The 14,408-nt window shown below is 38.4% G+C and overlaps 1 protein-coding gene across 1 annotated transcript in view; it reads right to left on the bottom strand.

Annotated features, from left to right (window-relative positions):
• CACNA2D3 (calcium voltage-gated channel auxiliary subunit alpha2delta 3) overlaps positions 1–14,408 on the bottom strand; it is a 748,342-nt gene that overhangs the window by 26,377 nt on the left and 707,557 nt on the right. Inside the window, exon 33 of the mRNA XM_036739688.1 lies at positions 11,164–11,275. Within this exon, the coding sequence (XP_036595583.1) occupies positions 11,164–11,275 (112 nt within the window). The remainder of the gene's footprint in view (positions 1–11,163; positions 11,276–14,408) is intronic.

The raw sequence follows: 14,408 nt of genomic DNA on the forward strand, positions 1-14,408 counted from the left end.
TCAGTTTGAATAAACAGCACATCTCAGACATGCCCTTTGGGCTAGTTTTCAAACATAGATAAATGCTGATGCTCTAGATAGGACACAAATTCGTTGAAATAATTCCTGAATTTTTAGTAGTTTTGGGTTATCACACATCTCCTCTTTCAATGGCTAATAGATTAATAGCCAAACCATGATCATATGGGGTCCATGAATTTCTTTGCCTTTTGGAAGTTGCCAAAAATTCTGGTGGAGCCTATGAACTCAAGAAAAGAACCTTGCCTACCATCGATATATCCAGATGCTTCCCTTCAGCTTTCCTGCTAAATTACAAACAGATTTCTCTTATCAAGCAAATAAAGGACCAGTAGAACTGAGGGTTCCATCAATGGCTGCATAGCATTTTTCTGCAGAGCAGGCTTCTTAAACTATTATATGTCATGGATCCCTCTGGAAGTCTTTGGAAGCCTATGGTTGTCTTCTCCAATGAAAGTATTTAAATATATAAAATAAAATACGTAGGATTAAATCCTCTATTTTTGTCTAGAGACTAGAATGAGGAAGGAATGGGGGTAAGGCAAAAAGAAGCCAATTTAGGTTCAATGTCAAGAAGAAAAAAAAAAAACAAACATCTCCCTATGCATTAGGACTGCCCAAACATGGAGTGGTCTGCTTGAGAGGTGCTTGCTTCCCCTTCTTGGGATGTCCTCAAACAGAGATTGAATATGCATTCATCAAATGTATTCTAGGGAGGATTACCCTGCTATGTGGATTAGACTCAATGACTGCGAAGATTCCTCCAATTTTGCCATTCTATAGTTCTCTCTCCTCTGGACAAACTCCATACTTCTCCAGTCTTTAGCTGGAAGCACACACACTCATGTGTATAGAGGGAAATGTTTTCATTTGTCTAAATGGGGTCAGTTCACACCCTATTTAAATCAAGGATGTTGCCAAGTTCCAGCTCTTCCACCTCCTTCTAGATAGTCTTACACAAGTCTTATCTCTCACCTGAGCTTCAATTTCATTATGTACAAAATGAAATGGAGGGGTAGGGAGACTTCTAAGATCCTTTGCAACATTAAATCTACTATCCTATGATTTGTATATTGGAAAAGTTCTTATGCCTTACAGGCTGGTCATGAGGAAAGCACTTTGCAAACCATTAAGTAGTAGTGCAGGGGCTTCTAACATTTTAGATGTCATGGACTCCTTTGGAACTCTGGTTAAACTTTTGTACCCTTTCTCTGAGTAACATTTTAAGAGCAGAAAATAAAACAAAAGATTACAAAGGAAGTCAGCTGTATTTAAATACAGTTATCAAAATATATATCTTTAAAAGTTCATGGAAACTCAGTTTAAGGACCCTAGGATTAAATGGATTATTGTCAGGGTAAAAGGAATAAAAATAATTCTGCTCCCTAAGTTAGGTCTTCCAGGAAAAAAATATAGCCAGCATATGGTCACCTATTGTTTAGGCTAATTTCAGGTATTGGATTGTCAGTACTAAAAAGGCAGGGCTGGTATAACCAGGGTTTAAAGAAATCCCTAGGTTTGGGAGTGGGTAATTTTCATTAGGGGTAGGGGCAAGGACAGGGGCAAATTGCCACTGTGAATAGAAACCTCCACCATAGCCCTGGAATTTATTTATGGAAAGTACAGCTTCATTGTATGAAGTGATGGGATCAGAATGTCTGCATTCAGGGTCTCTTAATGCTTTTCTGATCTCACAGTCTTATGTCTGTCTTTAGGCAGGGAGAATGCCCACTTAGAGCTAGTCATTCACTTGAATGGTATCTGCTTGTATCTTACACCCTGACCAGTTTCCATTCCTCCCCCCGGGAAAAAACAAAAACCCAGTAAGGGAGCCATGTTCTTCTACTGATTAATGCTCTTGGTTGAGTTCCCTGCAAGCAAATGGCTCTAGGGGTGTGGCACAGCAGTGCTAAACCAGACTCAGCCCTGGTGGTCGTCTTGGCTAACTCACGAGAGGCCTGCAATGGAGAGATGGATGTGAAGGAGAAGACAAATTCCAAGTCGCAAAGAGAAATTGAGCACTAAGAAAGGAATTTCTTTCTCAAACATACAAAATGTCCTTTGAAAAGTGGGCTGTGTCCAGAATTTTTATGTATATATTAAATGTACAATATTTCATGCAGCATTTCTCCTTTGATCCTTGGAGTTTCTTTAATGCATCAGAAGGATTTAAAAAAATATCCATACATACATGTAAATGCTTTCCAACCTAAACAAATGGAGGGCAAGTCAGAGAGTTCATAAACACAAATCTATGGGACTTTGGCAACAGCCTAAGCCAGCTCAGGTGCAGTATCAAGGCAAGACAAGTAAAAAATCGAGGCCACTCTTCATGAGTGGAGAGATTGGAGACATGGCCCCTATAGTCATCAGGATGGAGGGGAAAAAAGAAAAAAAAAACAAGCCACAGAAATGTGCTTTCTTGGGTTAATAGTGTGGATGCCTTTCTGCACTCCCCCATTCAACACACAAATAAACATTTTCTAAAAATACTGTTGGGGCCTGGTGCCCTCTTCTACAGCATGGAAGAGGAAAGACCCACTATTTGGATTGTCTACCCAGTGTAAATTCATTTTAATTCCCATTTCCCACACATTAAAAAAGAAAGAAAACAACAACAACATATAAATGGGAAACTGTTTGTGAGACTAATTCATGTCAGGTAGAGACCCGTCTAATGAGAATGCCCGGGTTACTGTACCCTCTCATTTTGTATCATGGGACCAGTAAGTGAAAACAGTAATTTGCAACATTTCCTGCACAGAACCTTTCCAACTACTGCTTATCAAAGGGGAGAGACACCATCACCTCCCTGGCTTCCCATTCTGGCTGGATCATCAAGGCTGTAATCATCATTGCTTAGGGAAACAGGAAAAAAAAATCTTTTCCTTGGAGTGGCAGGAAGAGAATTAAGTTGATGTTGCAGTGCAAGTTCTTCTTGATGTGCATCAGAAAACTCAGGTCTATAGGGTGGCATGTCATGGTGTGGCGTGGTGTGTCCTATGAAGGATGGGCTTCCCTGGTGGGACTTGCCAAGGGGTTTGTTCCTAGCAACCTTGAGGTCTTCCACTCCATTTTTCCTCTTATGGCTGTATGTCAATATTTTAAAACAAAATATCATGGTTGGAAGAATTTACCCCCTTTTCATATTCCTATTCCCTTCTAAGCATACCCACCCCCATCCCATCCCTATTTATATATTTTTAAATGCATAAAATAAAATACACAGGTAAAATAAAATATACAGGAAACCAATTATATTGAAATATAGTAGCTATCTCTATATCTATCTCTACTATTATCTGTGTCTATGTCTTCATACCTATCTTGATTTCAATCTATCTCTGTCTCTATCTATCTCTATCTCTACAGCTATATATACACATTCACACACACACACACACCTATATAAATATATGCACATATATATGCATATATATATATATCATAAAATCACATGAATACCTCATCATTAAAATCTCCTGGAACATTATTATGAAGAATCTTTCCATCTGTATGAGGTCTTGGGATCCTCAATTTTGAGCTAAAAGGTGTTTCGGGGCACAAACCCCACCTCAATGTAAAGCTGAGGATACTGACACCTGGGAGTGTAAGTCACTTGCCAAGGGTCAAATACCTGGCATGTGTCTGAAGCAGTATCTGAACGCAGATCATCCTGACTCCAAGTCCAGGATTCTACTAATTATGGTCCATTGCCTCTATTTCTTACTCGTGAATGCTAGAGAGGTTTTGTTTAAGGTTGGGGATGCAGATAAAGTTCATGCAGCTGACAGCAGAAGACCTGAAGGATGATCAGGGACCAGATTTCGATTTCCCCTGACCTCCACCCAATTATCTACATTGTAAAGAACATAGTGACAGAAACCACTTAGCTTTGGGTGATCCACAGCTATGCATTTTACCGCCCAACATGACAAAATACTGGGATTAATCTATGCCAAGGAAAACCCATGGGAAAAACCAAGAAACTTAGGCATCATCTAACCAAGCAAGCATTTTGTCTGCCTTTCATGTGGCAAGTTGATTTGTTTACAAGTAAATGAGCAATACATAAAAGGTGCAAATGATTATTTCATAGCAAGTTGAATTGGATATTGACATCCCCAGCCTAAGTGAGATCAGCATAGTGTCTTGGCAACACCTTCCAGAATAGGAAATACACAAGAATTTCAGCAAATCTCTATATGTTTCCAAGGTAAGTGATCTAAAATTTGTTATATTTTGCCACCTGGAAATTAAATCATGCCCAATGTTAATACGGTCCTGCTGGCAAAATGTGAATATGCTAAGCCAAGCCTGTAGAGATTCAGAGATGTATGAGCATATTCCTGGAGACAAATCACAAATTTACGCTGAATCAATTACTGAAAAAGTCTAGAAATGAGAGTCCACTAAATGCTACCTTTTCACAGGGATATACTAAGTAAAGCCTTACCATTAGACTTTTGATAGAGCTTGGTTTCATGAGATAAAGATTCATAGAATCACAGTATTCATGACTTGGAAGAATTCTCAGTGGGCCACATCTGAAAGAAAATTTCATGTGTGTCTTGGCTTCAAGACCTCCAAAGAGGAGAAACTCACTGCCTCCTGAAGCAGCCCTTTCCACTTTGGGATAACTCTATTAGGGATACTTTCTCAAAACCAATCCTAATTTTGCCTCTTTGCAACTTCCTGCCCTTTGCTCCAAGTTCTGTCCTCTGGAGGCAAGCAAAACTTTAATCCCTCTTCCATGTGGCAGCCCTTTCAATACCTGAAGACAGGTATCAAACCCACCCTATCTACCCCCACTTATGTCTTTTTCTCAAGGCTAAATATCCACCCAAAAGCCATGCCTATGCAAATGAATGAATAGTTTCACCTAGGCTCAGATCTGTAGAATGGGCATATAGAGGGTAGTGGGTCCACTTACTCTTTTGGGATCCATAACTCATAGAAACCATAGCTAGTTGTATGCTAAGGGCTGGCCATTTTGAAACAAGTTTCCCCACACTATATTTGGACTTGAGGTCCTTGGATCATGTCACATGAAGCACATCCCCAACACTCCAGAAGTGCAGTTGATCTGATGAGATGCAGAAGAAAGCAATTACAATATTCCTTAGAAACACTACACCCCTAGGTGTACTGATTTGTAGGCCAATTATACTAAATTATTCTGTTATTTAATCAATGAGTATTTAATAAGCCTCTACTGTGGATAAGTACAATGCAAATTCCCAAGCACACACGCACACAGCGCTTCTATCCTCAAGGAGCGTACGGTCTGTGGAGAATGGCATGTACATTCTAGCATGTAAATGTTAGGATTCCCCTTTCAGATGAAATTCATAATGATGACAGTCTCAATGTAGCCTCAGGGTTTGAGAACCTGGGTTTTGATGTTCTAGCTCCAGCACCTAGAACAGTGCCTCATAAAAGAAGAGAGTGAATACATGCTCGACGGACTGAGCTATTGTAAGAAGAGCAAAGGTTCTTTAAAGGGAACTGATGTCACCATACTTTTGGAAGAGTATCAGAGTATAACCTTAATAAAAAAAACTGGGCATGTGGTGTTCATAGGCATAACCTATAAAGGACTTATATGTTCTGTTGATATCTACACAATGGAAAGGGAATGTGAGCAAAGCATGTTGGGTGAAAGTCCTGAGGAAGATTTATGGGAAGCCATGGAAAGAGCCACACAGTGTGCAAGGGCAGAAATGGGCTATGATCTGCTTTGTTGGAGGGAGCCCCCATATCCATCCAAGCATCCTAGTATAATGACAAGTTATGTATAATACTACAACCCCAATATGTATTTGCCATCTGAGGGATGACCTTGCTGGTTTGTGACATTTGACAGGAACTGGAAAAGCTAATCCAGCACTGTCATTGAAAAGAGTACATCTATTTAAATTGGATTAATCATGTTGATAATGGCTCTCTCTAGGACTGCAATAGTTTCAGCTTCCCAAGGAACCTTCATGGCCTCCCCTTAAAGCAGGGAAGGGAAATGGAGAAGGGGATAAACTTACTGGAAAATATTAAAACATTTCATTTTTGAAGATATCCAATTTTGTTAACTTGTTGACAGTCACAAATGCCCAGAAAATATGGGTTGAGTTGTTTTTGATTGCTGTTTGAATAACAGATTAATTTAATAATCATTGGGATATTGAATGACAAAAATTATTGGTTGGACTAGCCAAACCACCAACCCTAATGACATTCTTATGTTAATTCTTATTTTCTTTTAGGCTCCCACATTCTTAATAAACCCTATATTTTTAAAAATCATTTTTTAACATTGCAAATTATCCCTATACAGTATAGCATATGTGCCTAGGCTACAGACAGAGAGATATGTACTCTTTCAGCAAAGGGATTTGCAAGTTTCCACTGAGGGCCATTGAGTCACCCATGCAGTCGAGTTTCCATCTCCAAGGAGCCAAAGATAATGAAAGGAAGACTTTGAAGGGAAAGACAGAAGCAGTGAAACTTCAAAGGACTTTGGCAGCCAAAGAAGTCTTTGCTGTCCAGTATAAGACTACCTTCAATGGTTTCCTGGACTGGAACAAAATATTTAAACATCAGAGTAGTTTGAAATCTTGTAAGTGATGGGCATATTGCTAATGACAGTCCAAGAGTAAATTGGAGCATGAAGCATGTTCCCATGGGAATCCTTCAACAGTTCTTGGAGCTTTTTGCATCTTGGTTTTGCCATTGCTTGTGGAGAAAAAAATAATGGGTGCCTTGAGACCAGTTTGTAATGTACAGAGAACTTTTTTTTGTTCCATTGTGGGACTCTGGATGTTTTTTCTATGAAAAAGATCTTAGTGCATAATTTCTGAAATACTATAATTTTCACCAAACTCAGTTTCCAAGTCACTGCAGGCTTATGTTATTTTTGAATGCTATTGCCTCTGACCTGAAGTTACCTAAAAAAAGCTGGTGGAAATCTGCAATTGTCTCTGAGATAATGTCCCATTAGATCTCATTATTTCCAGAGAAAGGGTGAAACCTTCCTGGACCAATGAGACGTCAACAACATGCCTAGGTTTGGCTTTCTGTTCTCCATCAGACTTTTCAGTCATAGTGGTGAAACAATATTGGTTCTGATTTGGGGTAATTGAAAAGGAAAGAACACCATAATGAAATAATATTATTTTTGTACTTACATAGTGCATTTATTCCAACATAGAAAAGCTCTTAAATTATGCAAAACTATATGGTTGTAACTTGCCTTGGAAACCATTAGAGGTTATTATTCCTGTTTTATAAGCTGAAAATGGTAAGTCATCTGCCAGAAGATAGGGTGAGTATCCCAGAATCTCAGAATTTCAGTGATAGAAGGAGCCTCTGAAGTCATCCGGTACAGGCTATATCTGAATGAGATATCTTTATGTAATATCCCTGACAAGTGGTCATCCAATCATTGCTTGGAAAACATTAATGATTTGAGGAGACTTGCTCTGTCCCAAATCAGTCTGTTATACATTGAGATAGTACCAATTCTTAATTTGTTTGCTATATGTTGAACTGACCTGCTTCTCTGTAAGATTCTACCCAATGCTCAAAATTTTGCCCTCAGGGATTAGACAACAAATCTGATTCCTCTTCTATCATGCTTCCTCCCACAGCTTTCCAGGCTAAACATTTCCATTTCCTTAAATTCATCTTCCTATGCCATGACTGTTCATTAACCTAATATCTAAATGCTAAATATTAGTTACTATCCAGATTTTCTTCATTCAAATGAACTCTAGCCTATCCACATATTTCTAAAATGTGACTCCCAGACTGGAACACAATATTTCAGAGGGGATCTGACCAGATTGGAGCGCTATCACTACTAAGTTCTGGACACTACCTCTCAATAAAACACAAGGAAGACTTCATTGGCCCAAGATAGCATTAAGTGTCTTTTTTTCCTTTTATAGAAAGCACATGAATGCATAGTGTTTTGAGTTGAATTCAATATTGCAATGTCACATAATTCACTAATTCGGAGTTTGTAGTCCACTAACCCCCTCAGATCTTTTTCACATGAATTATGTATGGCTGTCTAGACAGACATTGCCCAGGGGCCTAAAATGAATGCGTTCCTAAGACACAGAATAGACCTGCTGTCTTGTCTCTATCTTTTCTTTGTGATGTTATTTTATTGAAACAAATACATTCCTAAAAATTATAGTTAAAATGCCCACTTTTGATATAATTTATACTTTTTACTTGACAGAAGATCTATCCACTCAAGGGGATCATGCAAACTGGAAAATTATAGTAGACTCCAAGTTGTTTGAGGACAGGGACAGCTTTTCATTTTTGTGTTTTCTGTTTACAACAGCTAGCACAGTACCTAGTACAAAGGATTCTCTTAGGAACTCAAATACTCTAATGGGTCTATGACCTTATCACTTTGGGGCTCCTCCTTCAACCACGAAGATGGCTACTCATCAATTCTTGGCCATTCCATGAGACTCAAATCCATATTCTCATTAAAATTCATCAGTAAAAATCCACCATTAAAGACTTCCCTCATTTCATCTGATTTCTTTCCTCCAGTTCTTCTCCATAGCTCCCAAGTGCCTTTGCAATGCATTCTGCTCAAGCCTCTCCATGCCTTCTATTTGAAACTCATCTTTATTGGGGGGGAAGTGATATTCTATTTTTAATTAAAATAAAAGAACTCAAATAAAATGTTAGTAATCAAAACATCACCTCTTGCATTTATAGGAATCTTTGGGTCAGTAAACATTCTTTGCCATATCCCAAAATTAACCTCCTTTTTAAGAGGAGCCCATTCTCCTCTCTTAATTCTGAACCCAACCTAATGCCCGTCTGTAATGAATAACCCAAATATTCATACTTTTGGACAAGTTCTATAAGGTGTTCACCCACATGCATGTTGGATCCTGTGCATTAATAATCCACTTCTTTTTCCTATGGAAATGGTCAAACTTGACTCCTTTGAGTGATTACCAATCCCTTACAGGAGACTGCTTTACTGGATATGCTGGGAAGGGTACAATCAGCATGATGTTATCCACCAACAGGGACATCTGAAGGACCTCATCCTCTACAGGAATTCCCTTATGCACTGGGACTCTGTGAAAGACCTCTTTATTGCATAGACTGTCCCTAAATGAGCAGAAGTTGGATTTTAGCTGAGCAACACTTAAGCCATGTTTGTTGGATCGAATTGGTTTAGAAATCAGAACTGTTACTTGGTCTAGGATGAAATTAATGGGCTCAGATTTTCAATCATCAATTGAGACGGAGAAGAATTCTATCTCAGACACTCACAGTGTCGAGGAGTCCAGGAATACCAAGCCAGAGAGGCAACTGCCAATCCCCTGATGGCTTACTCTTTCTTTCCCTCATTTTCTACTCTGTATTCTGTAGAAGCAAGGTAATAGAAATCATCTAAGCTTGCCACTAAGTCAAGTCACATTTGTAAAGGATGTTTTGAAGAGGTTACATAAGCTTCTAAAACACTTTGTTTACTTACATAATAAAATGCTAAAAGCTTTCCTTATATTCAGTTAGGCTGAGATTATACTCAATTCAGAAAAGTCAGCTTTACAATTATTTATCTAAAAGCACTTTTCAAACCTTAAATTACTTTATAAATGTATTATAATTATTAAAAAAGATCATCATTATCATCATTGGCATTTATTATGTTGATGTAATACAATTTACTATTTAGAATATAAATTATGTTATATACTAGGTTGCTTATATTACATATATATACATATATATATATATATATATATATATATAGAGAGAGAGAGAGAGAGAGAGAGAGAGAGAGAGAGCTTATCTCATATGATCCTCATGATGACTCTGAGAGGTAGCTACTATTATTATACCAGACAGAGGGGAAACTGAGGCTCAGAGAGACTTGCCCAGAGTCACACAGCTAGTACGTTTTGAGGCAGGATTTGAACACAGGTATTCCTGACTCCAAGTTCAGTGTTCTATGCACTATTAACTAGTGGCTTCCAGAGTTGAAAGGCACTTTAGGACTTATCTGGTCTGGCCTCCACATTTTACAGATAAACAAACTAAAGCTAAGAGAGGTTCAGTGAATTGACTGATGTCACACAGCGGGTAAGTGGTAGGTCCAGGATCTGAACCAGGACCCCTGACTCTAAATTCAGCATTCTCTCCACTGTACTTGTATCTAAACTAAACAAACTTTCATCAAGGAGTTATTCTGTGAGAGGTGAGAGGCAGGGTGCACAATGGCCAGTAAGCCAGAATTGGAGCCAGGAAAAATGCTGATTGAGCTCTGCCTCTAACTCTTACTAGCTGTGTGAACATGGGCAAATCAGGTGTTCTTTCTCTGTGCTCCAGGCTGCTTTCAAAGATGATCAGTTACAGACAATGTGAGGGTCTGCATCAGGGAGGTTTGGTCAAACTGGTAGTCTCCTACAGTGAAGAAATCCCAGGTTTGGCCCACCTCCCTCCCATCTTCCCCCAATCCCACCCCCCACTCCTGGGTCACAAGGCAATAGGAGCTCTGCTAGGCCCTGGGAATAAAACCACAAAAGGGAAAACAAGTCCAGATCCATGAGCAGTATGTCTCTGACTTGCATTTTGCTTTGGTTAATGGCTGTATCTGTCCCTCACCAGAAATTACTCCCTTCTAAATCAGGACTTCTTGCCCTTTTCTCATCACATATCTTTTGGCAGTAATCTGGTGATGCCTCAGAATACCAGTTTTAAATACATAAAATAAAATGTAGAGCATTACAAAGGAACCATTTTAAAAAATCATGGAATTCAGGATGATATTCTCTGCTCCAAATCCTGACTCCGACTGACAGCTGAAAAAGCTGGAAATACCTATGTTATTGGAAAATTCTTCCCTCACCCTATCAACCCTCTTCCCCCCCAAAAAAACCCTCAAGCTATTTGAATAATTTCCTCATACATCCCAGCATATGACAGGTTTTTTTTGAATGTTATCAAAATTTTATGAGATTATTGTGACAAAAGGCCTCCCCCCAGGTCTAGTTCATATACCTCCCTACATCAAACAGTGAACAGAGAGGCCAGCTCCATCTAGAACCTGGAATGAGGCTGTCATAAACACCAACAATTCCCTCAAATGTTGAATGGAGGGCTTACTTGGAGCAGTCTTCACACACGATGTTGCCTGTAGTCTCCTTGATGGTACGCTCTGAGACAAAGGCTGGATATTCTGTATCACAGGGTTCCAGGGTTTGCTTTAATCTTTGGGCTATGGACACAGGAAAAAATAACATAAGGTCCAAAGGAGATGATAGGACCAGCATTAGCACCAAATGGATAGGAGGGCCATCCAGTATCTACCACCCTATGATTCTCCCCTGAAATTATGTGAGTCTTTGTTTTCATTTTAGTCAAGGACTTTGTCAAGCAACTCTGTAAACTGTTATTCCATAGGGTGTTATATGGTCATTATCATCTGCTTAAACATGGCAAGAGTTTCACTCCATGGTCCAAATATAAGTTTCTGAAATTATAACTAGCCTTGTTCTTATACATGCACATACATGCATAATCATGTATAGATTACATGATATATTTATAGTGTGCAGGAGAAGTCACTCTGCAGTTTCATAACTAGTGTGTCAGGAAAATGACAGTGTCACACCTTGAATAAACAATCTATTTTCTTTTCATGACAGAAACAAACCAGCCCCATGTTATGCTTGGTCCTGAATTATATGCTGCTCTTTACATGGACAGGACTGGCTAGCTCTCCACGCTCACTCAAAATCCGTATTTGTGAATACCTACTGTGTGTAAAGCACTTGTAACTATTAACTTACCCATATATTTACAGATTAATTCAGTTCAATTTTATTCCCTATCATAGTTTCAAATGAGATGCTTCATTGTTAAGGGGGGAAACACTGGGAGGCGGAAAAGATAATTGGGCCTTCAGTATGAAACCTGGTTCTGACCACTTAAGCTCTCTGAGACTCAGGCAATTATCAAGTGTCACAGTCTATAGAGAGCCAACCTTGGAATCCAGAAGAATTAGATCAAATCACGCCTCTGACATATATTGATTTTTAAGATTCTGGACAATTTATTCAGAGTGTCAGTGCCTCAGGCAATTTTCAGGGACTATAAGCTTCAGAGAAGTTGTCTATCTCCACTGGTCCAGGGCAATTTCTTACTAAGGTTCCCCTTACAAATGAAACCAAAGATTTGGGCCAACCAAACAAATTTGGTGTGATACATACTTCCATAGAGCAGTTTGGAGGAAAGCTTTGCAAATATCTAGCATGATGTGTATGTGAATGACTCTCATCCTTCTTATCACAGACATCTTCTTTGTCATGATGGATCCAGGCTCTTGATTTCAGTGGTATAGGGACCTTCTGGCATGGAAAATCCTTTTTTTCTTTTTTAAAGTTTAATCAGCATTATTGATATTTTCTCCATAACTTTCTTTTAAAAAATATTTTTCTCCAATTACATGTAAAAAACAATTTTAACACTTGTTTTTAAAACTTTGAGCTCCAAATTCTCTCCCTTCCTCCCTCTCCATCATGCTTCTCATTGAGAAAGCAAGCAGTTTGATATAGGTTGTACATAGTAGTCCACAAGACGTATCCATAATAGCAATCTTGTGAAAGAAACCACAGACAAAGTAACACTGCAAGAAAAATAAAGTTTAATAAAAGTGTGCTTCAAGCTGTACAATCTGTATTCAGACACTAGTGGTTCTTTCTCTGGGGATGGATGGCATTTTCATTACAAATCTTTCAGAATGGTCTTGGATCATTTTATTGCCAATAGCTAAATCATTCACAGCTAATCACCTTATAATAATGCTGTTACTTTGTACACCTTACATTTTCATTTGCATCAATTCAGGCAAGTCTTGCTAGATTTGGTTAAGAGCATCCTGCTCATCATTTCTTATAGTAAAAGTGGTATCCCATCCTAATTACATACCATAACTTATTTGGCCATTCTCCAACTGATGGGCATCCCCTCCATTTCTAATTCTCTGATCCCAGAAGTGAACTGCAATAAATATTGTTGTACATATAGGTCTTATCCCCTTTTTAAATCTCTTTTGTGATAGAGATTATGTGAGATAATTTACCCCATTCTGTCTCTCCCTTTCTCTTCCTCCCAATATATTCCTCTCTCACCCCTTGAGTTTATTTTTTTGAAATAGAATCCATATTCAATTCACAATTGTACTTCTGTTTATATATACTCCTTCTAACTACCCTAATAATAAGAAAGTACTTATGAGCCACAAATATCATCTTCCCATGTAGGAAGGTAAACGGTTTAACTTTATTAAGTCCCTCATGACTTCCCTTTCCTGCTAACCTTTTTAGGCTTCTCTTGATTATTGTATTGGAAAGTCAAATTTTCTATTCAGCTCTTGTCTTTTCATCTAGAATGCTTGGAAGTCCTCTATCTCATTGAATATCCACTTTCCCCTGAATTGTTATATTCAGGTTTTCTGGGTGGGTGATTCTTGGTTGTAACCCTAGTCCCTTTGCCCTCTGGAATATCATATTCCAAGCCCTCTGATCCTTTAAACATAGAAGCTACTTAATCTTGTGTTATCCTAACTGTGGCTCTACCATACTTGAACACTTTCTTTCTGGCTTCTTCATGACCCGGGAACTCTGGAATTTGGCTACAATATTCCTAGGACTTTTCCTTTGGGGATCTTTTTCAAGAGGCAATTGGTGGACTCTTTCAATTTTTTTTTTACCTGCTGGTTCTAGAATATCAGAGCAGTTTTCCTTGATAATTTCTTGCAATATGATGTCTAGGCTATTTTTTATCATAGCTTTTCGGTAGTAAAATAATTTTAAAATTATCTCTCCTACATCTATTTTCCAGGTCAGAGGCTTTTCAAATGAGATTATACAGTGTTTTGGTTATGTTTTATAATTTCTTGACTTCTCATAAAGTCATTAGCTTCCATTTGCTCCATTCTAGTTTTTAAGGAATTATTTTCTTCAGTGAGTTTTAGGACCTCCTTTTACATTTGCACAATTCTGCTTTTAAAGGCATTCTTCTCCTCATTGGCTTTTTGGACCACTTTTGCCATTTGGATTAGTCCATTTTTTAAGGTGCTATTTTCTTCCGTATTTTTTTTAGTTCTCCTTTAGCAAGCTGTCGACTCGTTTTTCATTATTTTCTTGCATTAGTCTCATTTCTCTTCCCATTTTTCCCTCTACTTCTCTTACTTGCTTTTCTAACTCCTTTTTGAGCTCTTCCATGGCCTGTGACCAGTTCGTATTTTTCTTAGAGTCTTTGGATGGAGGAGCGTTGACTTTGTTGTCTTCTTCTGGTTGTATATTTTGATCTTCCTTGTCACCAAATTAAGATTCATTAGTTTGATT

Source organism: Trichosurus vulpecula, chromosome 9 (assembly GCF_011100635.1).
Source record: "Trichosurus vulpecula isolate mTriVul1 chromosome 9, mTriVul1.pri, whole genome shotgun sequence".
NCBI classification, from domain to species: Eukaryota; Metazoa; Chordata; class Mammalia; order Diprotodontia; family Phalangeridae; genus Trichosurus; species Trichosurus vulpecula.